This window comes from Rhinolophus sinicus, linkage group LG12 (assembly GCF_036562045.2).
Source record: "Rhinolophus sinicus isolate RSC01 linkage group LG12, ASM3656204v1, whole genome shotgun sequence".
Classification (NCBI taxonomy): Eukaryota; Metazoa; Chordata; class Mammalia; order Chiroptera; family Rhinolophidae; genus Rhinolophus; species Rhinolophus sinicus.
The window spans coordinates 23,060,121-23,085,716 of NC_133761.1; the positions used below are offsets into that span (position 1 = coordinate 23,060,121).

General features: G+C 37.2%; 2 protein-coding genes across 3 annotated transcripts in view; both read right to left on the reverse strand.

Moving 5' to 3' along the window:
- The window catches only part of PKHD1L1 (PKHD1 like 1), a 151,101-nt gene extending 146,341 nt beyond the window's left edge, over positions 1–4,760 (reverse strand). The window contains exons 1-2 of the mRNA XM_019750644.2: positions 4,542–4,760; positions 2,557–2,646 (exon numbers count right to left, since the gene is read on the reverse strand). Coding sequence (XP_019606203.2) covers positions 2,557–2,646; positions 4,542–4,614 — 163 coding nt within the window. The 5' untranslated portion in view covers positions 4,615–4,760. The remainder of the gene's footprint in view (positions 1–2,556; positions 2,647–4,541) is intronic.
- A 10,535-nt stretch (positions 4,761–15,295) lies between these two features.
- Positions 15,296–25,494, reverse strand: ENY2 (ENY2 transcription and export complex 2 subunit). 2 transcript variants are annotated; one of them, XM_019750650.2, is made up of 5 exons: positions 25,394–25,494; positions 23,840–23,916; positions 19,524–19,594; positions 18,090–18,164; positions 15,296–15,557 (listed from the first exon to the last, which is right to left on the reverse strand). In XM_019750650.2, exons 2-5 carry the CDS (start codon positions 23,905–23,907, stop codon positions 15,481–15,483), a joined length of 291 nt encoding a protein of 96 aa, XP_019606209.1. In that variant the 5' UTR covers positions 23,908–23,916; positions 25,394–25,494; the 3' UTR covers positions 15,296–15,480. The 2 variants fall into 2 exon arrangements, with proteins under 2 accessions (XP_019606209.1, XP_019606207.1); XM_019750648.2 differs by having other exon boundaries at positions 25,322–25,478.
- Between the last annotated feature and the right edge of the window lie 102 nt (positions 25,495–25,596).

A 25,596-nucleotide genomic window follows, 5' to 3' on the forward strand; every position in this document is an offset into this window, starting at 1 on the left:
CTTGAAGACCTAAGTCCACATGCTTTCCATAATATTATAAAAACTGTGTGATTTGACACTTCATATTAACAAAAATATATGTGCCAGACACTGTAATATGAAAATACATAGAAAAAAGAGCCAAAAGTAAAATGTTACTCCTTATACCTTACTGATTTTTTTAAATAAAAGGAAATAAGATAAACATCGAGGAAGTCAATTGAGACACAAGATACAAATATAATGTAATAAAACCAATAAAATAACAAACACTATAGAACTTATCAAAATGATAATGCTCCTCATCAAATTAGTCATCTTAGAAAGAGACACAAGTATTTCTGCGATCATGCCATCGCACGAAACACTTTACTTGAGCATCGTAACTGTAAAATTATGTATCTTTGGTGCCTGAAGCACAGTCTTTAGAAAAAAGTAATGCAGTAGCACATTTTTGCCTGTAACGGTCAATTTTATATGTGGAAATAGTCCAAAGTCATTTGGACACACCAAAATATTAAAGTAGATCTTTCTAGAGTGTGGAATTTCAAAGAATTCACTTTCTAAGTCGAACATTTCTATAATAGTTTACTTTTCCATCATGAGTTGTACAAAACTAAAATATGTTAAAAGTCATATGGGACCAACACTTAAGTAATCATCTAGCATTTATAATTTCACTCAGAAAGTGTTCTTGTGTGATTAGTAACTTCAGTCTGCATGCAATTCTAACCACAGAGTATCAGTTAAAGACAGCACCGATGAATTACGTGAATGCAGTCCTTCCAAATAAACTTTGTTCAAGTACTACATTCCTGTAGCTATAGGAGCTCTGGTGTGTTTTGTAAATTCATTTTCACTGTTTTATATGCGTTATGTATATATCATGGGCTCCCCAAACCTACATAAAATAGTGTTCAGATTCAACCTGAGAAAGACATGCTAACACATTTTTATTCACCTACAGTGTGTGGTTAAAGCAGGGAGAGGGAAGACAAATCTGGGCAAGGGGTGCAGGTATCTGCAATTAAATAGGATTTCATTATTCTTTAATTCTCTGCCAAAAGCACTGATAAGCTGAGACTGATGGAAAAACTAGAAATCACCTATGACACTTGGTGCTTCATGAGTCAGAGTATTACAAAAGAGCAAAGGTGATAGTTAGATTAACAAGGATGTCCTTCCAAACTGCCTTAAGAATAGTGTTTTTGTTTTGTTTTGTTTTCCTGTTTCTAACTAGGTATGATCTGGATCTATGTACTTAATCTCAAGCCATGGTTCCTATAGCAGGAAAAGTTCAGATCTCAAGACAGAAGGAAACAGCCGGGTGGTTTTATTTTTCTGGGTTTTTTTGTTTTGTTTTAATCTGGGCATTTCTTTCATGGCATCTAAGTCTCTGTTAAAAATCTAATAGCTTCCAAATACATGATCTTAACAGTAATTTACAATATAAAGGAGGTACGGTGAAAGACATTTTAAAAGTAGTCTTTAACACACTGTCTCCAGGTGTTTAACTCTAAAAAACAAACACTTGAATCCAAAATAGATTTTTCACAATGTAGACACATAAACCATTCTAAGTATATCATTGAGAGATCGAATTCTGCAGAAATATTACTTAGAAGTGTTGAAAGACATTTCAGTATATATAACAGAATTAAATATCTTGCTTTGTCAATTCTCTGACTCCTAAAACTTCTCATTTCTATTCTTATTATAGACTAAATAATAGCTTTTGTTACTATTCTTTTAAAATTTTTCTTTCCCATCCTTCAAAAAATTGTAAGCACTTGAATACTACAATCATTTAGATTGCAAAGGCCTTATGGCTAAAAGAACCACATATTTCTATTTAATTATAGGAACAGTTACTCATTAAATATATTCACTGGTTGCCTACTACCATGTTTCCCCGAAAATAAGACTGGGTCTTATATTAATTTTTGCTCCAAAAGACGCATTAGGACTTATGTTCAGGGGATATCATCCTGAAAAATCATGCTAGGGCTTATTTTCTGGTTAGGTCTTATTTTCGGGGAAATAGTATGTTTTCGTCCCAAGACCAGGCAAGACGAAAGAGTCATACAGAACCAATGGTTTGATGAAGCATGTGATAGGATTGGGTGGCAAAAGGAACCCAAAGTTTGACTGTCAAAGGCCTTTCTCCTTTCCTTACCCTTCTATTTCCTATCATCCTGTCTTACTAATAATATTCTACCCCAAACCCCCAAAGTGTTTTATTTGATATAAAAATAAATTAAATATTATTAGACCCACGAAGAATAAAACAAATAATTGCAGAGTTCAGTTAAAGGTGTTCCTTTCAGTTCAGTCATTAAAATCCAGATCTTGGAGTTAAGCAAGTAATTATAACACGAATTCAGATGATCGTGTTGATAGAGACACTTGGCGATTTCATTAGCTGTCAAAGGGGATAGAGTTTTACTTCTCTGGCCAAGTGGAGAAATAACTCCAGTGAATTTTTTTTTTGTTTTTAAAGTATAAGGCTCTAAATGTGAAAAAGTCTTTAAAATACCTCTACCTTCATAAGACAAAAAAAAAAAAAGGCAACCATACCTTCTCCTTTGATAGTTAGTCTTGTAGCTCCATTTATGCTGCCATATTTAGGTATTACTTCTGTGACTTTAGGAATTATTTTAGAGCCATCTGAAAGATATTAAAGTACAGTAGCGGTGAAATCATCAAATACTTCATTTCAAGCATCAAATTTCATACCATATATTACAACGTTGTTAGAAAAATATCGTGAAGATTATAAGACTAAAAGTAAATATGCCAATGCTTTTATTTTTGGCTCTACTGCTCACCAATGAATTGACAGGGAGTTAAATCATTAACTTAGTTAATACTAATTGGCTTTACGCAAAGCAGTATCCTAGGTGCTACAAAGAGCAGGAGTAATACATGATCATTTTCATCATTTTTACCTATCATATTATCAAGCATTTATTAAGCCCTTAAATTCACGTAGTGCTCTTCTAACTTCAGTTCCCTAACTACAATTAGCAGCATTTGCAGAAGCAGGCAATGCTGGAGAAATGGCACTGTGGAGAAATAGATCATTATACAAGCACTTAGGCGATGCAAAGCTAGTAGTAGCCTAGATACAAAGAGGAATGTTGTGTTTTAAGAAGAATTTGTTTTCTGTGACAGAGTAAGGCTTCAGGAAAGATAATTTCTGGGATCTTTCTAGTCTCTTGATGCTAGTGAGTTCTTAATGCAAAGGTCCCTGGTTCATTCAATAAACGATGTTAGGTTCCTGAGGATATAAAAATGTGTAACAGTCCCAACTTTCCAGGAGTTTAGCTTAGTACAGAGCGACAGAAGAGAGCACAGAGGCCACCCGTGACTCAGAAGGGGCATTTCATCCATACCTCTTGGGTTATACCAGTTTATTGAAAGAAGGGGTGTCCCTGCTGCATCTTGGAAGGCAAATATGAACATGCAACAGCTAAACTGGACCAACTGTGGGAAAGACAAGAGTTCTAGACATTTGGAGGTGTCTATACAAGCACCTGGATGAGTGAGTAGCCTCCTAGGAGAACTGAAAGCAATGCTTTAAAACAACTCAAAGACACACAGTGGCCAGTAGGGTTTATTTTCTGCTTAAATTGTACCAATCTGGTAATTATTCAATCCAGTTACAAATTCTCAGAGTAGGTGGAAAAATTCAAGTGGGGGCACAAAGAAAAGCCAGAGAAATCATCAATTGTGTGAAATGGAATTATGAGAAAGGTGAAATTAATTAGGATTATATCGTTCATTCCTGTCTGAGCAAAGTTCAGTAGGGACTTCACCTCCAACAACAAAAGCTCTCCCACACAAAGAAGACTACCCCCTCCCCCAGACCCAAAGCCTCTGTGCTTCAGGCCTGTCTTTGCCCACAGCTCCTAGGCTGTTCCTGCTTCAGGCACTTCTATAACTTCCAGCAGCCCACAGCCAAGAGTAGGAAACTCCAGCTGGATCCTATCTCCAAGACTGTGCTGCTCCTCACCTATCTCAGGTTCATCCTCCTGTTATCTCCACGGACAACTCCAATTTCTTATCTTATCAGTTTCTCCAGCAGACCTTTCCTGGGTATTACTTTGAAGGCACAGGGCAGCTGGCCTTGGGAGTGACTGACACCCGCCACGAAGACCCATTTCTCCTACTGGGAGACCTTTCAGCCGTGGGACTAAAGGACCCAAGAAAAGTGAGGAGGATGCCTGGGCTTGGGTTTCCCACTCCCCCCTGCCACCCCACCCCAACACACACACCCCAGGCCAAACAAATTTTAGTCTTTTTTCATCAGAGTCACTTGAGGCTCTCTCTCTCTCTCTTTCTCTCTCTCCTTCCCTCCCTCTCTCTGTCTCTCTGTCTCTGTCTCTCCGTTAAGCCGGACTTCCAGGTCCCTGGGTCCTAGGCTCACCATCCAGCAGCACCCACACCTTTGGCCAGGGCTGGTGCCAAGCGCTCCTGCCTCCCCCACGACCCCAGGAGCAGGGACTGTGTGTCTATACAGACTTCTCCTGCGTGCCTCCCTGCCTCCCCGAATGGGTTACCTGTGCGGGGTTCCGCGGCACACAGGAGCGGCCCCCAGAAGGCCCAGATCGCCAAAAGCCACAGGTGTCCCATCGCGACTCGAGTGCCGCAGAGACCAGCCCGCCGCTCGCTCGCAGCCGCGCCAGCGCCTGCGTTCGGCTCCCGGACCGCCACCCGCTGGCGCTGGGCGCGTCCCACGTGCGCAGGCGAGCTCTGGCGCGGGAGGCCGCCCCGCCCGGTATATCGGGCGGCACTCTGGGATTTGCACACAGATCCACACCCCTTCACTGGAGAAACAAGCCGGCCCGGAGCCAGCCTGCATTCATCAAACCTGCGCTCACACCTGAGTACCAACGTCCCAAGGCTATCGCCTTGGATGTAGCGGCCCCACTCCTTTTGGCAAGAGAGATCAAGGGGCAAGTTTTCCGTCAATCCCGCTTTTTCCCCCCTTTCCTTTTTTTCTTTTTCTTTTTTAAAATTCTGGACCTGCATATTTTCATTGCCCCTCTACTGTCATGGTTTTTAATCACCTCCCGTTGGGCCTAAAAGTCCACCTAATACACAAACCTCACACATTTTCCCCCTTCACAATCAAATAAATTCGGTCTATTCTTTTGACAATCATATGAATCTTTATTGATCTCTCAGTATGTCCCAAACACCATACCTACTGCTTCAGAGACTTCAACTTACAATAATCTCAAACGACTATTACTATTGTTGCAATTATTATCTCCACTGACACAGAGTAGGTTAAGTACCTCGCCCAAGGCAATAAGTGCACAGTGAGGACTTAAGCAGAGTGATTCCAGAGTCAATGCTCTCTTATCCCCTCCATTGCCTGCAATTCAGCAGACTTCCAGTGAGGGCTTGCAAAGCTTAGGACATACTTATGCTAAAAATAATTATTAATTGTTTATCTGAAATTCCAGTTTCATTCAGCATCCTGCATTTTTATATATTAAATCTGACAAACTCTAGTTGGGAAAGGAAGCGGGAAGAAATGAAAAGAGAACTGCAAAATAAGTAAATAAAATTAGGTCCTTAAATTTTAATAAATATAATTGGAAGTTTATAGCTATCTCATTGGGGTCAAGAAAATAATTTTGTTAGATTTGGTTAAATATATTCATCTAATAACTTTTTTACAAACTGACTTCCAGAATCACCACTCTACTGAAAATAGTGCCTGCAAGGGTACCACCGACCTTCCTTCTCTTGGAACTCTCTGTAGCACGTGACACTGGTAACATCTTTCTTGAAATTCCATTCCTCTGGATAGTCTTGGGTTTCTTCCTACTTCTCCAATCACTTCTAGCTCATAGTTTTCTCTCCCATCTCTTTCTGAAAATTGGCATTCCTGCAGGTTCTATTCACTCCTCTATCTGGAAGTAAGTCAATTAGAAGAAAATCAACCAGTTGAATACCAACTTGTCAATTAATTAGTTATCAAATTTACTAAATGTAAAGACTCTAATGTTGTATAACAATACTTAGCAATTTTACCCAGAATAATTTAGCAGTATTAACAAAAATAATAACTTTTGCTTATTAGCTATGAAACGTGTAAAGTGTATATTTCAATATCAATAGCCAAAATAAAATTGAATGTGGGAAATATTATGTGGAATTGTTTGGCTAATTTTGATTTCTATCGGAGGCTTTCAAATTAAAGTTTGATTAAGTTAACCTAAATTAAGTTTTGGATGATTTCACTAAAAAGTAATTTAAATGCAATTTAATCCAAAATTCTGCTTTTTTTCAGATTCTTTTGAATTTATAAATTAAAATGCAGTGTTTACATGACTAATGGTTTAAATTGTAATCACCTTTAGAACTTTAAACCTTTACAATTCAGACCCATCATGGAACATGGAATGGGGAAACATGAAAGGAGAATCCTGATCACTAAACCCTGGGCTTCTTTTGTAAATTTTTTAAAAATCTAGTTCTAACAAAACCTTCCCTGTAGGGCCACCAGCATCAAGGGCATGTGACCTATGTAGTCTCCTAGGACCCCATGCTTGTCTTAATGCTCTCCTGTCACCATCTTGAAACCCTTAATATTTTCCGAATGAGAGAATCCCCATTTTCATTTTGCCTGGGGTCTCACAATTATGTAGCTGGTCCTACCTGCCTTTCTGATGAAAAAAGAGACAGTTTTTAAACTTGTTGATCCCTTGATTAAAAAGCAATAAGAAAGTGACAAAGAGTTAGCAGGAACTCTTGCAGAACTAAAAAGAGCAAGGAATTCACTTAAATGGAACAATGAGCTTCGTGCTGGAGCCTGATTTTGAATCTAGACCTAATTGTAAAAGAGATGTTTGAGCAAAATGAGGTACCTACAAAACAATAGTCTGCGTTCAACAAATATTCAGTATCTTAGGCATTAAGAATATGGCAGTACGGGGCGGCCAGTTAGCTCAGTTGGTTAGAGCGCGGTGCTCTTAACTACAAGGTTACTGGTTTGATCCCCACATGGGCCACTGTGAGCTGCACCCTCCACAACTACATTGAAATAACTAGTTGACTTGGAGCTGATGGGTCCTGGAAAAACACACTTAAATAAATAAAAATTAAAAAAAAAAAGAATATGGCAGTAATGTTTTTTAAATCTCTATCCTTATAGAACTTACATTCTTAGGGAAGAGAGACAATACACAAGATAAATGAGTAAAATATCTAGTATGTCAGAAAGTAATCCATGCTAGAAAGAGAAAAAAGCAGGGGAGAATAGTGTGTGTGTGTGTGTTTGTGTGTGTGTGTGTGTGTGTGTTTAGTGTGATGAAGTTTTGGATGGGAGGACCAGAACGTTGTCATGGAGAAGTGAATTTTGAGTAAAGATCTGACGGTCTGAAATGAGTCTTCAGAAGTACATTCTGAGCACCAGGAAGAATGAATGCCAATGCCACAAGGAAAGAGTGTGCCTGGTGTATAAGTTGCAGAGGAGCCACCGTGGCCAGAGTGAAGAATGCAAGCAGGGCGCTAGAAGATACCAAGTCAGAGAAGTAACGGGAGGAGGGAAAGATCATACAGGAGCATAGATTTGACTCGGAGGGAGATGGGAATCCACTGTAGAATACCGAACTGAAATGTGACTTGATCCAAATTATGTTTTCAGAGAAACACACAGCCGCTGTTTTCTTGCTCTGAATATGTGACTGAACCCAGTTAAAGCCTCTATAGAAAGTTTGAAGATTCTGCTAGGTGGGTGTGGAAATTTACTTATCTTACAATCACTCAAGACTGTCCTCATGTGTAGCTTCCCTTGTTTATTAAATCTGCCACCTACCAGTCTGGGGTATCAGCCTCCTTCTTCCATCTATCCTTGCCTTCTGTGTACGGGAAGCCTGTTTCAGATCTGACCTGGCAAACTCCCAAGGTTGTGAACCAACAGATGATCTAGGAGAGGTTCTCAGGTCAAATGTTTTTGATATATTGTAGAACTATCAAAATATCCTAACATTTTGAAACAAGCAGTGGAGGAATTGACAGCCTCACCATTCCCTTTGAGTACACACCTGGAAGAAGCATTCCTGTTTTGTGAGATTCTTCTGGAAACTACCAAAGTTCTTGACTTATTAGAAATGATGAGAAGTTGCTCTATTGATCTATTTTTTAAATTATTTTTTCCAAATAAAACTTTAATTGGGAAAAAGCATTACACTCCTTACACGATTCGTTCCAGCAATACATGGTGATATATCTGGTATTGCTACCTGAACAAAATTCGAAATTGATAGAATTTCCTACATATCATTTATATGATATATATGTTGTGCTATTGAACACCATCCCACAATTTATTGTTTTATACAAGTTTAGAAATAACTTGAATAAGCCTTTACACTGATATTTTAAAATAATGAGATATGGTTTTAAGTTGACCTATATTTGAAATGCACTGCCTTGTGTGTTAATAAAGCTGAATATCATTTTGAAATGTTTTTATAATTATATTTTAACATAGTTTCCCAGGTAATTCTAAGAATTTTATTTCAGCATTTAAATATGTTACTCTGAGGATGAATTCATAGGCTTCAGTGGACTGCCAAGGTAACACAACAACTGTTAAGAACCCTGATTTAGGGAGCAAAAGAGCAGAAAGAGAAGAAACTAGGTTGCATGATTAGGATTTGAGGAACTACAACAGTTAGAGGTCCAGAAGAAAAGTTAGATAGCAGGAGAGGGTGAAGGGCATCAAATTGTATATGGCGATGGAAGGAGAACTGACTCTGGGAGGTGAACACACAATGTGATATTTAGATGATGTATTACAGAATTGTACACTTAAAACCTATGTAATTTTACTAATCATTGTCATCCCAATAAATTTTAATTAAAAAAAGAAAAGAAAAAAAAGACTGAGAGGGCAGCCATGAATTAGGGGAAAGGTAGGACAGTTTTGTAGTATGGAAATCAAGGGAAGAATGTGTCTGAGGTAGGAGAGTGGTCAGTCTTTTGTTAGCAATGCTGCTGATAGGTTGATTAAGGTAATAATTTCTCTTGACCTTGACATGAATAGCTTATGTGGAATGGAATTTTTACAAGCCCAAATTGAGTGAGTAGGAGGTGAAGAAGTGGATACAGTACCTATAGACCACTTAATTAAGAAGCCTTCCTTGCTTTGAATGGGACAGAGAAAGGGGCTGTTCCTTGAGGGACATCTGTGATCAAGACATGGTTTTTATGAAAGATGAGAGAGACCAGGACCAGAGCTGATACAATAGGGGGAGAAACTTGTGATGGAGGAGAGAAGAGGACAACTGCAGGCGGGAAATTGCTGAGAAAAATGGAGGAACTGGGATCCAGAGCACAGGTGGAGGAAAGGTTACAAGTCTGGATCCAGATTCAGGAAAGCTGGTAGGTTTGATGATAGGTTGATGCTGGGTTCTTGTCAGATCGCTGCTGTTCCTTGACAAAGCATGAAGAAGCGTTGTTAGTGCAGGAGAGGAGTGTGAAACAGGCATTTTGGGAAGTAAGAAAAGTGTATACACTAGCAAAGTGTAGTAGAACTCTTGGACAATGAAAACTGTTCATTTGAAATTTGTGGCCATTACTTCTTTAAAAATGTTTTGAAAAATTTCAAACCTGTTTGCAACAAATATCTATCTACCCTTCTCTTAGATCACATTTTTTCTCTCTTTCCCCATATTTACTATATATACATTTTTATGTTGTTGAACCATTTGAGAGTTAGTTACAATATGACTTTACCCCTAAACACTTCAACTTGGAAAAGGTCATTCTTCTTGAATACAAAGGTAACACTCAGGAAATTTAAAAACACTTGATACTATAGCCCATGTTTAAAACTTCCAATTATCCTAATAATCTTAAGAGTTCTGTTTTGTTTGTTTATCTAGGATGACACATTGCTTTAAATACTAACGTCCATTCTTTTTTAACCTAGACAGTTCTCAACTTTCATTTCTTTCCTTTTTTCCCTTTTCTTTTTTTTAGTCTTTCATGATATTAACAGCTTTGATAAGTCCATGCCAATTGTTTTTCAGAATGTTGTAGTTGGTATTTTAGAATGGGACTTATCAGAGGGTTCTGTAATTTTGTTCAATGAAGTTTAAGCAATCAGGTGCACGCAGGGAGTAAGCTTTCAGGACAGTTAGATTTAAGTAGGAATATATGTTACTGGGGAAAAACAGGAGAGAGAAGTTGAGGGTAATTGTAAGGGAGTTCTAATTATAAACTATCAAATTTAAATGGGTTAAGGAGGGAAGTAAGAACATGAGGGGAGTGATGGGTAATCATAAAGGGGTTGTTAGTTACCTGGAGGTCTCTACAAAGTCTCTATAAGTGAAAAAATTGTATAAGGAACATAGAAAATGCAGCTGGTCAGAGAATACATCTGTGCTTTTTCAGTATGTCTTCTAAAAGTCCAGTGTTTTATGGATGGGGTAAAATGTGGGTACTAGATAAGATAAACAGAACTATTTTATGAATACTATTGTAGGAGAAAAGTACAGCATATATATATAAAGACTTATAAAGTCTTTGACCATAACTTTGACTCCGAAGAGGGGTGTCTGTAATTTTCATAGTTTATTATGCTCCCAGCATCCCTAGCAGATGGGAGATGTGTCGTTGACAGGCAACTGTCACATAGGACATTTAAGTGACTAATGAAGTCATTAATGGTAGAATTGAGTAGAGAACTAGAGCACTCGCTCACATATTATTTCAGCCAAACTGAGTGCTCCTCAAATCCCAAAATGTGTACCGCTACCTACATCACCTGCACATCAGGCAGGCTGGGGTTTTCATGGATATCTGTATTTCAATTACTCTTTTTTGTGCCTCTTATCCCATCGAAGCCCAACTTTGATGTAAGGAGCTGTCTAGGAAGGATAAATTATCAAAGGGGTGCCCTCAACAAATAATTTTAGAATAAGAAGGCATACAGTAACTGAAAGCCATTTATCATCACTTAATTCTGGTCACCCCAGGCACAATGCCAACGGATTTATGGATGTGGCACCAGGTCTTGTACTTCAAACTGTCTTATGAACATCACACCATGAATAGAGTCCATCTGCTTTCAGCCGTTGCCTTTCTCCATCATGGCCATGATAAGGCAACAATCATTGCGTGTCACAGGGTTTTAGCACTATGTAAAGCTCTATTTATACTTGTTTTTTAAACAAAGTGACATAAAATAAAATAGGAAAATATTCCTTTTTAAAAAGGATATGTATGAGAAAGGAGCATGATGAAAGGGAAATAAACACTGGAAATTATTTTCTTTCACTTTTTATTAAGAATTTACTCTGCTTGTTTTTTTGTTTGTTTGTTTCGTTTTTTTTATTTTTATTTTTTGGTAAAGTAACTGAAAAAGAACGATTTCAGTCATGAGATATGCTATTGAAATCAACTTGCTGTCTGCATTAGTGAATTGGCTTTGGAAAAAAGTCCCAGTAAAACCGTTACTGCATCTCACTGTAGCTTCACCTTGGTTTCTACCAGCAGCTCCTTCCGAGGTCCTAACAATTAAGTTTTAATTCAATAACACTTTCATCTTGAAAAAGCTGCCTGGCCCAAACTGGAATGGGACCTATTGAGACAGTAACACATTTCAGTTACATGCTCAGGGAGGGCCAAAATACAGGCTTCAAGTGCCACCTGGTGGCTGAAAGGCAGAATAACCAAATATAATTTGAATTCTGGAATAAACAGGCACAGGCCAAATTTCTTTCCCTATTTCCTGTCATTTATCTATTTATTCATTTAAAAGAATTTATCAAGAATTAATTTTGTTAGTCACTTAAGATCAAAGACAAATGGATCAAAAATATAAATAGGTTCAAAAGATAAACTGCTCTATGACAGTCCATGGCATAGAGAAGTTCACAGTAGAACGTGGGTAAGTAAAAATGACTACAGGTCAATTTCAGTCTTCCCTGCTATGTACTATTATAGCGATATTTATTCTATTCCAGTTAGGTTATGTTGATCATTTTTATTCTTGTAGGAATTCTTATGATAGTTAGTATTATCTAGAGATTCCTGAAAAACAAAAGAAGCTGTTTTCCACACGAGTGTAATTCATATATCTATATAAATCTAGAAAACTCATACCGTGTTTCCCCAAAAATAGGACCTAGCCGGACAATCAGCTCTAATGCGTCTTTTGGAGCAAAAATTAATATAAGACCCGGTCTTGTTTTAATATAAGACCAGCTCCGGTGTTATGATACAGGGTCTTATATTTTTGCTCCAAAAGATGCATTAGAGCTGATTGTCCGGCTAGGTCTTATTTTGGGGGAAACAGGGTAGTAGATATGTATTTCTAGAATTCTTCCTAGGAGTAACATAATCCATATTGCTTTTTCTGATTATCCTATTAATAGTATACAGTTTTAATTTTAATTCTTGCCACGTCAGCATTATCAGATCTATTATGCAGATGAAGAAACTGAGGCAGAAGAGTCAGTCTTACCTGATAATTCAGTATCGTAGATGAAACTAGAACTCGAATTGTATGATTGTACCTGTTAGTTTTCATCCGTCCAGTGACCTTTGTGTGGTTCTAATGGTAAATATAAGGGGTTTTATGAAGTCGCTGAGTAACTTGAGATAGCGATTTACAAAAAGGGTTAAAACACATACGCACACATTGGATCATTTCCAACATCAGCTGCTGAGCAGCTGTCACAACTCTCGAGTTGGATGGAGCCTTTTATCAAGTTATGAAAAGTCCCATATCCAATTACCAGTCCCCAGCATTACCCAGGCCCTGGGTTGGCACTGTTCAACCAAATGATACACTTGTAGTGCCAAAGCAAAGTGATTGCCTAAATAATTTAGTTGGATCTTCTTTAATCCTATACAAGAGCTTATAGTAATCCTAATTAGTATTTTACTCACCTAGTGCCGTCATTGTAACAGTAATCTCCGATCAAATTTCCAACACAAGGCATGAAAAGGTGCATGATTTTTAAAGAATGTATTCTTAGGCAACATAAATCAATGATGTGAGTCAAGATGTTTACAAAGTTGGTTTATTTGAAAGATATCAATAGTTCTAGTAGATGCAAACCACAAGACATTTTTAAAGTGTCAAAAAAACCTAGAGGTGGTGGGGGAGTTCTCAGAACTATCATTTTAAAGCTATGCTCTTTAGTATTTTGAATTGCTATAAAGTACTTTCAACTATTTTTGGTTCTATTTCAAAATATTTCGGTAACTTTTCATTTTCCCATTGTTATGAACTATTAAAATAGTACCTCTATGAGCAATTTTTGGTTTGCTTTTATATACAGTACTACGAAATTAAGAACTACCTGTTATTTTTAACATTTTCTATGTACTATTTCCTTTTTGATAATGGTAGCAGAATGATGAATGTTAACTGTCATTTAAGAGATGCAGTGAAACAAAAAACTCTTGGTTTTGTGTTTTGGCGTGTCCTACGTTCAAAATTTTACATAATTAAACGCAATTGGTTCAGACTACTTAATATATAAATTCATCAGAAAGGTAAAATTGTTTATCTCTGGCACATGAACGAAAAATGTGAAAACTTTTCTCAAATACATGCATTGCATTATTAACTTTTGTGCTCCCATGTCCACTGACTGGTTCATTTATTCATTATTTTGTCCATTCACTCACAAATTAGTATCATACAAAGCAAAACAAACAAACAAAAAAACAACTCATGTTTCCTCCCCTCCAGGAAACGCGTACAGTTCTAGAACTACTGTGTTGAAGAGAAGTTATGCCCGTGCTTCTTATAGAAAAAAGTGATGGGGAACCTAAATCAAACAGGAATGTCAGAGTTTTAGTGGCTCAAGCAGAATTTTGAAGGCCAAGTAGGAATGAGATAAGTAGAAGGGCTTCCTAGCTTGATGGTTTTCAAAGCTATTTAGGGATGCAACTTGGGTCTTTTTAGGAACTTTTTAAACTAGAGAAATAGGTTAAGTGTCAGATGAAGAGGGCCTAGGTGCTATGGCTGAGCTTGAATTGTACCCTGCAAACCAGAAGAGCCTTTCAGAAGCTTCGAGGAGGGGAATAAACAACCAGGCTTAAATTCTAGTAAGGTCACTTAGGTACTAGTGTGGAAGAGATACTGAAGGAAGCATGAAGCAACTAAAGCAAGGACATAGGAGCCTACTGCACTAACCTGGGCGTAACACAGGCAGGTAACAACGCAGGGTGTGGACAACTTACAACCTTGCCACCACCATCAGCAGCATGAGCAGATTGGGAGCTTATCAGAAATACAGAATCTTGTGCCACACCTCTTACCTTCTGAATCAGTATTTTAACAGGCTTTTCGGGTGGTCTGTATGTCTGGGCAGTACCACTCAGAGATAAGGAATACAGTAAGGGTAGTTAGTTACTAGGGGGGGAAAAAAATCACTATCTTAGGTATGGTCAGTTTGAGGTATCCATGGAACATCCAAGGAAGCTGATCCATAGCAGTTGGGTATATGGGTATGACGGATGGTTTGAAGTCTGGTTTGGTGATGCAATGTACCATTTATTAACCTGTTAGTATTTGAAGCCATGGTCCGACCCAAGTTTCCTGGGATTTGCCCAGGAAAAGTGTATCATTAGTCAGGCAGAGGGCCCAAGAGGGAGCCCTAAGAAACATCATTATTTCAAGTCTCATACAGCAAAGGTACTCCACAAGAAACAGAAGGAACTTCCAGTTGTAGGAATAAGCAATGTGAGTTGTGGGAGGAAAGTTCCAAGTGGCAGGATGGTCAACATTCTCATTTTCCAGCAGAGGTCACATAAGTATAGCCAAGAGTCCATTGGATTTGGCAATCTTGATGTCAGAGTAAAGCTATGGGTGGAGAGTATTTCCCATTAAGTTCTTTCTTGACCTTAGTATGTGGGAATGCAATTTAGTTTCTGCTTTCAAAGTTCAGATGAGTAGAGTATGTGAGAGGAGCTTGGTATCGAGCCAGTTTGCAAGTTCTCTCTTCCAAAAGGATGGTAAATTCTTTGAGGAATAAGGAAGGCACATAAAGATGAGTAAGACCCAGTCCTAACTCGCAAGAGTTTATAACAAATAAGAAATAAGACAATCGTAGTACAAGACGGGGCATGTATTATATAAAATATTATAGGGATTCAAAAGAGAAATACACCATAGCTAGACAATCAGAAGAGGTTGCTTACTTTTCCTCAGTTGTTAGCAGACATATATGCACATACTTAAACTGCATTACTTGCTGACTTTTTCTCTCAACCAATCTGGGAGATTGTTAATAAAGTCCCATTTATTCCAAAATCCAAGGAAACTTCGAACTCATTCATGAGATATTTATTAAAATAACACATTTAGGGAAAAAAATCAATACAATGTATACATCATTACCGAAAACTGTATACCATCATACAAAAAAGGATTTTATTTTGGGAAAGCGGTTCCTAATTTATGGCAAGTTTTACTTCCAGAAATAAAACCACAAAACAACACAATCTAATTCAATCTTAAAGACTGGCATGCTGAGCAAGGAATGTTCTTATTCTTTGTAGAAGCTCCTTCTTTACACTGTCAGGTACCAGGGCTGAAATATAAAAATACAAGAGTAAGAAGATTCCAATTAATATATATCAATTTGAGATTTTATTCAGGATGACCAATTCATACACTTATAATTTAATTTATAATTTATTTCAAAAATAACCCTCATGCTTTGATAAAAATATAAGATATCTGAAAAAATAAAGCATATTTGCAATTCACTATTTGAATGAGCTATGAAACACTGCACATTGAGAAGACGGGAAAATTCTTTAAAGTAGGAGTGAGAAGGGCCTTTTTTAAATACAGAGGCTATAACAGATTGATAAGTTTGATTTAAGTGCAAAAACAACTTAATAATATTGGTCAAAATCACTGTAAACAAAGGTAAAAGACAAAAACTGAGAAAACACTCTTACAGAAATGGGCTGATCTCTCTACCGGTTCTACAAGATTTCTTCAAATTGATACAAAAAAGATCAGCAGGCTAATAGAAAAATGAGCAAAGGAGATGAAGAAAAGGAGAAACAGTTCTTGAACATTAACTTCTTAAGTTCACGACACATAGATCTTGAACATTAAGTTCTTGAACATTAACTTCACAATAGAAAAGAAAATTGAAACCACATTCCGACAGCACATTTTACCAATTAGACTGACTAAAATTCAAAGGTCAATAATATAATGTGCTGATAAGACTAAGGGAAAAACCGACACTCTCATGTTAGCTGGTGGGAGTCAAAATTGGTATAAGATTTTTGGGAAGGTAATTTAGCAATATTTTACAGAAATGCACATACTCTGACTCAGCAAATATGCAAAAACTGCAACAGTGATTATATTTCCTATATTTTTACTTTTTGAATTTGAATGTTACTGTATAGTCTCTTCAGAGTATTAAACTAAAAATGAACAAAAAGCCCCGCTCTGAAATTTTAATGAATATTAAGTGTTAATAAACAAATCTACATGACTTTTTCCTTTTCTGGCTACTAATAAATAAGGGCAATAGGAATTAATTAAAACTTCTGGTTTTTGCTTGTATCCAGAGGAAATTGAAAGCTTCAGCTATAGCTCAGTAGTTCTATAAAGAATTCCACATATAAGCACATAAGTCAAATGGGGCGAATATTCTTCTTTAAAAATTTAGTTCAAGCCTGCCTAGAAATAAAGATTATATAATTAATTCAAATCTACTAGAAATGTGATCAATATGTACATTAAATACTTTTAATCAAAATCATGGTGATGGAGAACAGATCAGTTGCTTCAGGGGTAGGGTGTGAATACAAAGGGATAGCTTGAGGGAGAGTGACATGAATTCATACATGTGTATAAAATTCACAGAGCTGCACACTTTAAAAGGTCAATTTAAAAAACAAAATACTTCTCTTTAACAACAAAGATGACTAAGAGCATAAAAGAAAAGATTTACTTTCACTTCTCTTTATTTCCTCATTCTCTAGGAAGGGATCTACAAGGGACTGAAATGTCTCAGATACCAGTGCTGAAGAAGCAAAGGACAATTTCCATCCTTTACATCCAGCTCCTAAATCATGTTAGAGATTAAGCCTAAAGTACAGAAGGAAAATAGAAATTAAGGAAAACTATTTCAAAATATAAATCCATGTGGGGAACAATAAATACTGTTTTTGCTTTGTTTTTCTTTCCCTGAGACATGCTTGAAGAAAAATCAGGTTTGTTTTTCGTTTTTTTTTTCACCTGTAAAAAGGCCTAAAGAGATGGTTGGAAAGGACCATGGGATTCTCTAGCTCCTTCCCAGCAGGCAGCAATTCAGGGGAACTAGTATTCTCTACTAATAATTTTACCACTTTACACTTAAATTCTTTTAAGTATCTCTGTGTGAGAAAACAACTAATGAATCATCTAATTTACCTGCTTCCACTTAAACAAAACTTTCTCAAAATAAATAAAAATAATGTTATTTTCTGAGATACAATATAATGTAGTTCCTGACAGTATTTATTACGTAACATCACAGTTAATGTATTTCCTTTCTTTCCTTTGCCTTCTGTAAACAAGGCATTAAAGAGGGAAATGAAGAAGGCAATTGTAGTGTGAATCTGAAATACGGATTACCCTGAACATGAAGTTATACAGCTACCAAATTCTTAATTAGTCATTCAAGACTATGGAGCTTTGTTTATTTTTAACAAGGAAAAAGATAGCAGAGCAATGACTCAGGGACTAGAGTAAAACTTTGAATTATTAAATAGCTAAGTGGAGTCGTCCATATCTGATGATTTCTAAATCTTACCTTCAGGTAATATTTGCCTTTACAAAATCCCCCAAAAATTATCTATCTTAACAACTATAACAACTTACATTTGCATACTGTTTTAGAGTGCAAAAACATTTCACACCTTTTATCTCATTTGTTAATCAAAACCACGCTACAGAGGAAACGCTTCCCAATGACGAAACACAAGTACCCAAATAATTTTGGAAAGGGTGTTCTTCCTCATAAAAATAAAGACAAGCTTAAACAGCAAGAGAGAGAAAAAAAGTCAGGTCTTTAGCATAAGTTTCCTTTCACACAATTTATATTCCTTACCTCTGCCTTTTGGTGTGATTTCAGCCACCAAGTCATCAACAGTAACGTGTTCTAGTCCTTTTTCTTTAATTACCTCTTATGCAAAAGCAAAAAACAAATCATATCATTTAAAATCATTATCTGTAAGAAAGATTTTCATAGAGGAAGGGTTAAGATCATGTTTTTAGAGTTCAGATTGGTCTTTAACAACAACAAAAAAAGGACACTTCTTTTTTTCTTTTTTAATGAAGACTTAGTTCAATCTTAAACAAATTAAGCATTCACCAAATCAAAATCATAAAAGTCTGCTCCTCTCTCAGCTAAATAACCTGTAACTTAACAAATATTGTAACATTTAGAATGAATTTGACTGTAATGTCAAATCTAGCAATTATAAAAAAACTGACAACTTATAACTGCACAGATGTTATTTCATTATTATCATACCAGCTCTTGAATGTGTGGAGGGGAAAAAAAGCTATTATTTGTGTCTAACTTATAATTCCATATGCCAAAATTAAAATATAGAATCATTCCTTTGTTCCATTCTCTTCTCCAGGCTGGCCCAAAAGAAATAGAAGAGGGGTAGTTAACATTTACTGAACCCGTATTATGAGCTGGGTGACTTATATCATTTAACATTCACAATAATCTAATAGGCGGAACATTTTTCCCACTTCACAGGCAAGGCAACTGAGGCTTAAAGATGAAACAACTCATCCAAACATGAGTTGAAATCCAGCTCTGGTCTTCTATCAGTGAAGGTCTGTATGACCTCAAAGTCTATGCTTTTATTAATTTGTCACATTGCCTTTTTAGGGTTAATGCTATAATTAGTCTCTATTATCATTACTATTTGTAGAACCATTATAATACAATGCCAATTCATTAAAAACAACCAGAATGCCATTACACTAAAGGCTGAGCCAAAAAGTCTTAGTGACACATGTAATTTACCTAATGGGATCATAATCAACGTTCAGCAATTTAACAAGCTTCCATTCTACATTTAAAAAAATAAGTGTAATTTTCTAAGAGCTTTTAAAATGGGTTTTTCAAACTAACACTGTTAAAGACAGGAGATATAATTCCTATAAGTCTGCTAACGATAAAGTGCTCAATATGTTGTTAAATTAAAACATATTAGAAATAACTCATGTTTCACTTTGAATAGGCACACTGAAAATGGTGGGATTCTGTATTTTGAGGCCAGAGAAAATCTTGCCTCACTAGTTTTAGGAGAAACAGAGAATTTCTAAAAATTTAGGAATTAGGTCTAAATAGTATCACAGAAAGGAGGAAATCATTATTATAAGAGTTAATTTTCCATTTGTTTAAAACTATGTCCAAGCACTCAATCAACCTTAAAATACTGACTATAATTTTCCTAGCAAGCCCAGACCAACACAGTTCAGAGCAATGGAATTCGCCTAGCTTCTAAATGAAACTGGTTACCTTTACAGTGTGCCTTCAATTGATCCTTCCAGCCACACTCAATTAATTTAGCTCTCAGCAACTCTTTGAGGCTGTTGGAAAGAAGAATTTCCAAATTAAGCTACAACAATGCACAGTATCTTAGATAGGAATGTTTGAAGCAAAGCTTCAACTGTTCAATTAAAAATCCCGTCCTTTCCAGTCACAAGACTAATCATGGCCTAATCTGGGTTCTATTACCAAATAGTTCTTGGATCTTATGCAAGTCATTTAAACTCTGGGCCTCATTTTCATTATCAGTGAAATAAAATGAAGTGGCCGGGCCAATACTTCTCAAGAAACTATTCTGGCCTCCTTATACACTTCTCGCCTACTTCCCCCCACTGATAGAATATTGTGGGTCTCAGGCAACTTCTGGAGGGTATTAATTGAGCTTGGAGCAGCTGCACCCCTAAAATCGTTGACTACAAATTCTTATTCTTTAGCTCTTCCTTCCCCATTCTCTCTCTCTCTAACTTCAAAGACTTCCCCTTCCCTTTTGCCGTTAACTTTCTAAATCACACAGTAACTATGGTATTTTATTGAATCTAACACTGCTTTTTTCCCCCACATTTTAACAATTCAGTAATTCGCACACCTATAATTTAATCGGCAGTGTTTTGTTTCTTACTGGTTAATTAAAAAAAGGTGTATATTGCAACTAATGGCATCACGGATGCAATAAAGTATTTTCTTATCAGTATTCTCTTATCCGTTTGCCATACCCACTCTTACAAATCCTCAGTCTTCCGCATAAATCATGTAAGTTTAAACATGTCACAGCACAAACCAAACTGCTTCTCTTTCAATACTCGTATACCTTCAGTATGTGACATTTCCATCTCAGCATTTAATTAGGTCTTTCAATCTTAACAGGGCCCAAACCCAGCCCTTGCTTCTCTCCCACCTCAACCTGTTCTTTTCACAATGGCAACTTCCTTCTTCCGGTTCCTTAGGCTAGAAACCTTGGCAGCCTCCTTCACTCAGCAACTTTATTAAAACTACACATCCAATTCATGAGTAAATCAATCCTTGGGTTCCAGTTTTAAAAAATATACCTACAATCCAAACGTTTTTTCATCATCTCTGCCATTATGACCCTAGTTCAAGCCACCATCGTGACTTGAGTGGATTATTACCAAGCCTCCAAACTTGTCCCCCTGCTTCTTCCCTTGCACACTTCCATTCTCCTCCCACTGCTCAAAACCCTCCAGTGGCTCCCCAATTTACCCAGAATAAATTCCACCTTTCGGTGGCTTCCTAGTTTATTTAGAATAAGATCCCAAGTCTTTCCTACAGCGTAAATGACCCTCCAGGATCTGGCCCCACCCCAGTTATATCCTGACTTTATCTCTTCTTTCCCTTTCCCAATTTGTTTCATTAGTTTCCATGTGCACCTCAAAATGCCATGCAAGCTCCTGTCTGAGGACCTTGGCTCTTGGAGTACCCCTAACTCTTTCATGTCTTTCTGATCTCCTATCAATGAATTCTTTGTTTTTTCTATCCAAAATAACATACCCCTTTATTCCCTGCTTTGTATTTCCTCTAGAACTCATCACTATCTGACATATTACACATGTATTGTCTGTTTCCTCTCATTAGAACGTAAGCTCCATGAAAGAACAGATTTCATTTTGTTCAATACTGTAACTTCAGCACCTTAGCAGGACATGGCATGTGGTAGAAACTTAGAAACTAAGTTGCATGAATGAAAACACAAACAAAATAAAAATACCGTATACTGCTGGGTATAATGCACACCTTTTAGCCCAAATTTGTGAGGGAAAAATAAGGATGCGCATTATACATGGGTAGTACTAATTCCCTATTTATAGAAATGTTTTTCTTTTATTTATGTTTATGAGTTAAAAGTGTAACTTTGGAAATCAATAAGGATATCCGTACGCAAAATAATACCCTGGAATACAATAATCGGTTTTGTTGAACTTACAACGAACTTGGCAATGACGAAGAGTTCTTGGCCTTCTATGATGCATAAATATTGTAAATTTGTTACCAGTACATCAAATTTCTTGTACCTTCTATCTGTTCTGTGTTTTGTAATTATTTGTCACATAAAATTTCCTGTACCATAATATGTTAAAAAATAAATGCTAAAGTTCCTTTATGATACAAAAAACAAGTACCTAAATGTAAACAAATAAAAATTTGAATTAAACAATTAAAACGAAATTTTTTTCCCCTGAAAGTTTGGGCCAAAAACGTGGGTGTGCATTATACACGGGAGCGCATTATACACGGAAAAATATGGTAACACATAATCACCTATACTCATTACTGGTAATACTATCGTCTCAATTTCCCAAGGCATCATTCTAGATTCCACCTTCTTCCTTATTCCTTATAGTGAGAGCTGCTGCTTTTACTTTAAAAAAAAACACAAAAAAAAAACCCAAAACTGTTAAGTTCTCCTTTCCATTTTGCTGTTTCTCATTTTTAACCAAATATATAGGGTGCCAAAAAAAAATGTAGACACATTGTAAGAAAGGAAAAAACTGTATTAAAATTATGCTGCTGGTAACCACCTTGAGCACCTTTTGTACTGCAGATGTCAAATGTGACTTGTAGTCATCTTTTGTTATCGGTATACGTTGAGTATTAGAATTTTAACAGTTTTTCCTTTCTTAAAATGTGTACACATTTTTTTGGCACCCTCTATACAATCTTCTAGTAACACTCTACTGCATTCTATCTCTAGCTTCCAGTCTACCCTCCACACTGCCGGAATAACATTTCTAAGGTGTAAATGTGATCTAGCCATTCCCTTTTAAAAAATCTTTTAATGACTCCCACCAACAAAACACCACAAGATGTTTTTACAAACCTACTACCCATTTTCTTGCCCTTTTTTTGACAGAAAGAAAAAAAAAAACAACTCTACCACTCTCAGTGTAAAAATTTGGGTAGGGTTCTAGTGATGGAAATGTGACCTAGGCCAGGGCGATCATAACTGGACTATTACCTCAGTAAGATGGTAATCAAGCTAGGTCCTTTGCTGAATCTACTAGAAGGAAGGTAGTCTAAGCCAGGATGTAAATTTTGAACTAATCTCTGCTACCTTGTGGGTAGAGCCTGCTTAAGAATAAAGCTAACAGATGAAAAGGGAGTTGAGAGAGGAAAAGAAAGACATTCTTGGCAATAATTTTTGAGTGCCTGGACCCAGTGGTGCCTAAAGCAATGTCAAGCTCTCAACTTTTTAGTTAGATGAGTTTATATATTTCCATTGATTAAGCCAGTATCTAGTTGTTTCTATCATTTTTCAATTGAAAAAATTCTGACTCATACAAAATCCACTCTTCCTGTCCACTGTTCAAGCCACACAGCAGTCACCCTTTACCCTCCAGCTTTAAATCTGCAGTTCCCCAGAACATTATCCTCTTGTAACAAGCTCTGTGATTTTACACATTCTGTTCCATATGCCTAGATTGTATTTTTTACTTTATTGACTTGCTAATCCTTCTCCCCCAGCTGAAGTACCTTTTACCTTTATGAGGCCTTAACTGATCACCTTAACCCCCACGTGGAGTTAAAAGATCCTGCCTGTTCCTCATATATATTTCTCTCATACAACTTACCATCCTGCTTCTGGAAGTCTTTCTTGATTCCTTAGCCTCTCCTTTGTACTTCCAAACCTGTTTATTTTGCAAATATTTACTTGGCTGATTATGTGCTAGGCATGATACTGGGCATACAATGGTATTTTCGCTGTCAAGGAACTTATCAGAGGATATAAACTAGCAAAGTAGGTGGTCACAATACAATGTGATTAAATGCTATGCCAGACCAAGGTATTTGGGACTTCACAGATACCTAGTAGAGACATTTAAATTAAGACTTGAAAGATGAGCTAGAATTAACTAACGATTAGGGTACGAAAGAGGAATGTTTCAGAGACTAGGAAGAGTGCACGCTACTCTGAGGTTGAGAGAGCTTGGTAACTAAAACTGGTTCTCTTAATGTTTGTCACCTGTTAAAACATGGTAACATTGTCTCCAATTGTAGTTATTTGGATGTTTTCCCCTCTATTATACATTCTTTGAGAGAGAGTCATTTCTTGTTCATCTTTCTACATCACCCATTTTCCTGTAAGTTTTGCAATACTGAACAGACCTAACTATTTTTTACAGATGTTAGGAAGTGAAGCTTTTGATAATCTCTATTTTCTGTAACTCTTTCCAATGATGTCAGTGTTGTTCCTTGATATTTAAACTCTTGTATGTAACGTAACTGTCATTTAAGGTGTTAAATGTAATTTACTAACACGGTCTATTACTTACCGTTCTCTTTCTCCAGTTTCTATCAACTTTTGGTTAATCGCTGCTCTCATCTGCGCATCTTTGTTCATCTTGCTAACCTGAACACCAACATGTATTTTCAGATAGAGGACACTTACAAAGCATCTTTCCCCCTAAATCTTCTACACAAGCATCCCAACACATTTAAAATTCTATTAACTAAAGAGGTGATAAATTTCAACAATGTGTTAACACTGTCATTTCTCTTAATATTTCCTGCATCCCAAGAAGTCCTGCCGATTAACTCCCTTTACAATTGTCTTTCCCCGTATACCCTTTATTAATGAGTCTTTGGATAATAATAATCACTGTAACATTTATTAAACACTATGTGCCCGGTACTAGGTAACACATTGTTTTGTTTTTTTAATCTCACTTAACCCCCAGAACTTATTCTTTTATGTATTATTAACATAATATGTATTTTACAGATGAGGAAACTGAGGCACTGAGACAGAAAATGCTGAAAGCAGGATTTGAACTCAGGTACTTTGACCCCAGATGTCCCCCCCAAACACTTTAACAGCACATTGTAACTGGCTGCTAATCATTTCTGTACCTTAACTGCATTCAAAATTTGGGGGAAGTCATATAGTCTAAATATCAATAAAAGATTAAGCACTGTTGGTGAAAAAATGAAATTTCCAGGTAAAGCTCTAAGTGCTTTACTTTTCACTAGGACGTATCCAGAACTACAACTACCAAATTAGCTGTTAAGTATGTTTGTGTTTCCTCTTTACCAAAGTTTGCTGGTGGGATAAGGGGAAAACAAATCCCAAACTAATTCCTAACTGAGAAAATTCTCAATTTTCAGTAAGACAACCAAAACAAAAATGGTGTAGAAAGGAAAGTTAGGTTGTAAAAGTTGGGATAAGCTAACATTACTTCCCCTAATCTGTCACTAACTTGAGACTAGTTTTGTGGTCTCCCATCTTGCCTATATGAAAAATCAGACTGGCAATGAGTTTTCAAAGTTGATCTTTTTTTTTTTTTTTTTTTGAGTGGAACAGGAAAAAGGAGGGGTTGAGAAAGGACTAGGAATGTTTGCTTTCGTAGTTGGAAGCTAACATTTTCAAAATAATTCTAAAGTCTAGTCGGTACCATTCCTAGACTATTGAACTTGATCTCTCGCCTTGGCTCCTAAAATACGGATAGTGACCTTGGACAAGTCAATTCTTAAAGGCCTCAGTTTTCTCACTGGTAAAACAAGGGCGCTAGGGAATCCCTCCCAGTTCAAACATTCTTTGGGAAAACAGAACAGGGCGGAGACAGCGGGAGAGGCGGGAGGGGAGGAGCCAGAAAACAAAGCGAGGACTGGCTTCAGGCCAACTCCGGTAGCACGCCCTGTCGGAGAGCCCTACAGGCCCGCGAGCGCGGGTCGGGGAAGCTAACGAAAGACAGCACATCGAAAGGAGCCTGGGCTGGGCCCGGGTCCCGGCCCTGAGGACCACGGGCATAGCTCACCACCATCACCGCGGGCGAGGGCCGTCCCTTCCCAGCGACGAAATGACCCTTGCGCTGACGACCGTTACCTACCACACTCTTCGGCTGCCCAGACTTAGACCCTCAGTAGCTCGGGCACCTAAGCACACAGAAAGCTAGAACACGCATTTCCGGGGCGGGGTCTCGCCACCCTGCCTATAATGTGAGAATTTAACCAGCGCGGGCCGCCTCCTGGTCGCTCAGCCCTCTGGGTAAGAGAGTCCAGATCCTATTGTCGTGCGCGCAGTGCGTTTCGG

What these genes read in the sequence shown, in the direction of transcription:
- ENY2 (XM_019750648.2), bottom strand. An exon ending in GAAACTGGAGAAAGAGAACG is followed by an intron (nt 19,595 to 23,839) that starts GTAAGTAATAGA and finishes TCTTTCCAACAG; the next exon opens with CCTCAAAGAGTTGCTGAGAG. An exon ending in AATCACACCAAAAGGCAGAG is followed by an intron (nt 15,558 to 18,089) that starts GTAAGGAATATA and finishes TTTATATTTCAG; the next exon opens with CCCTGGTACCTGACAGTGTA.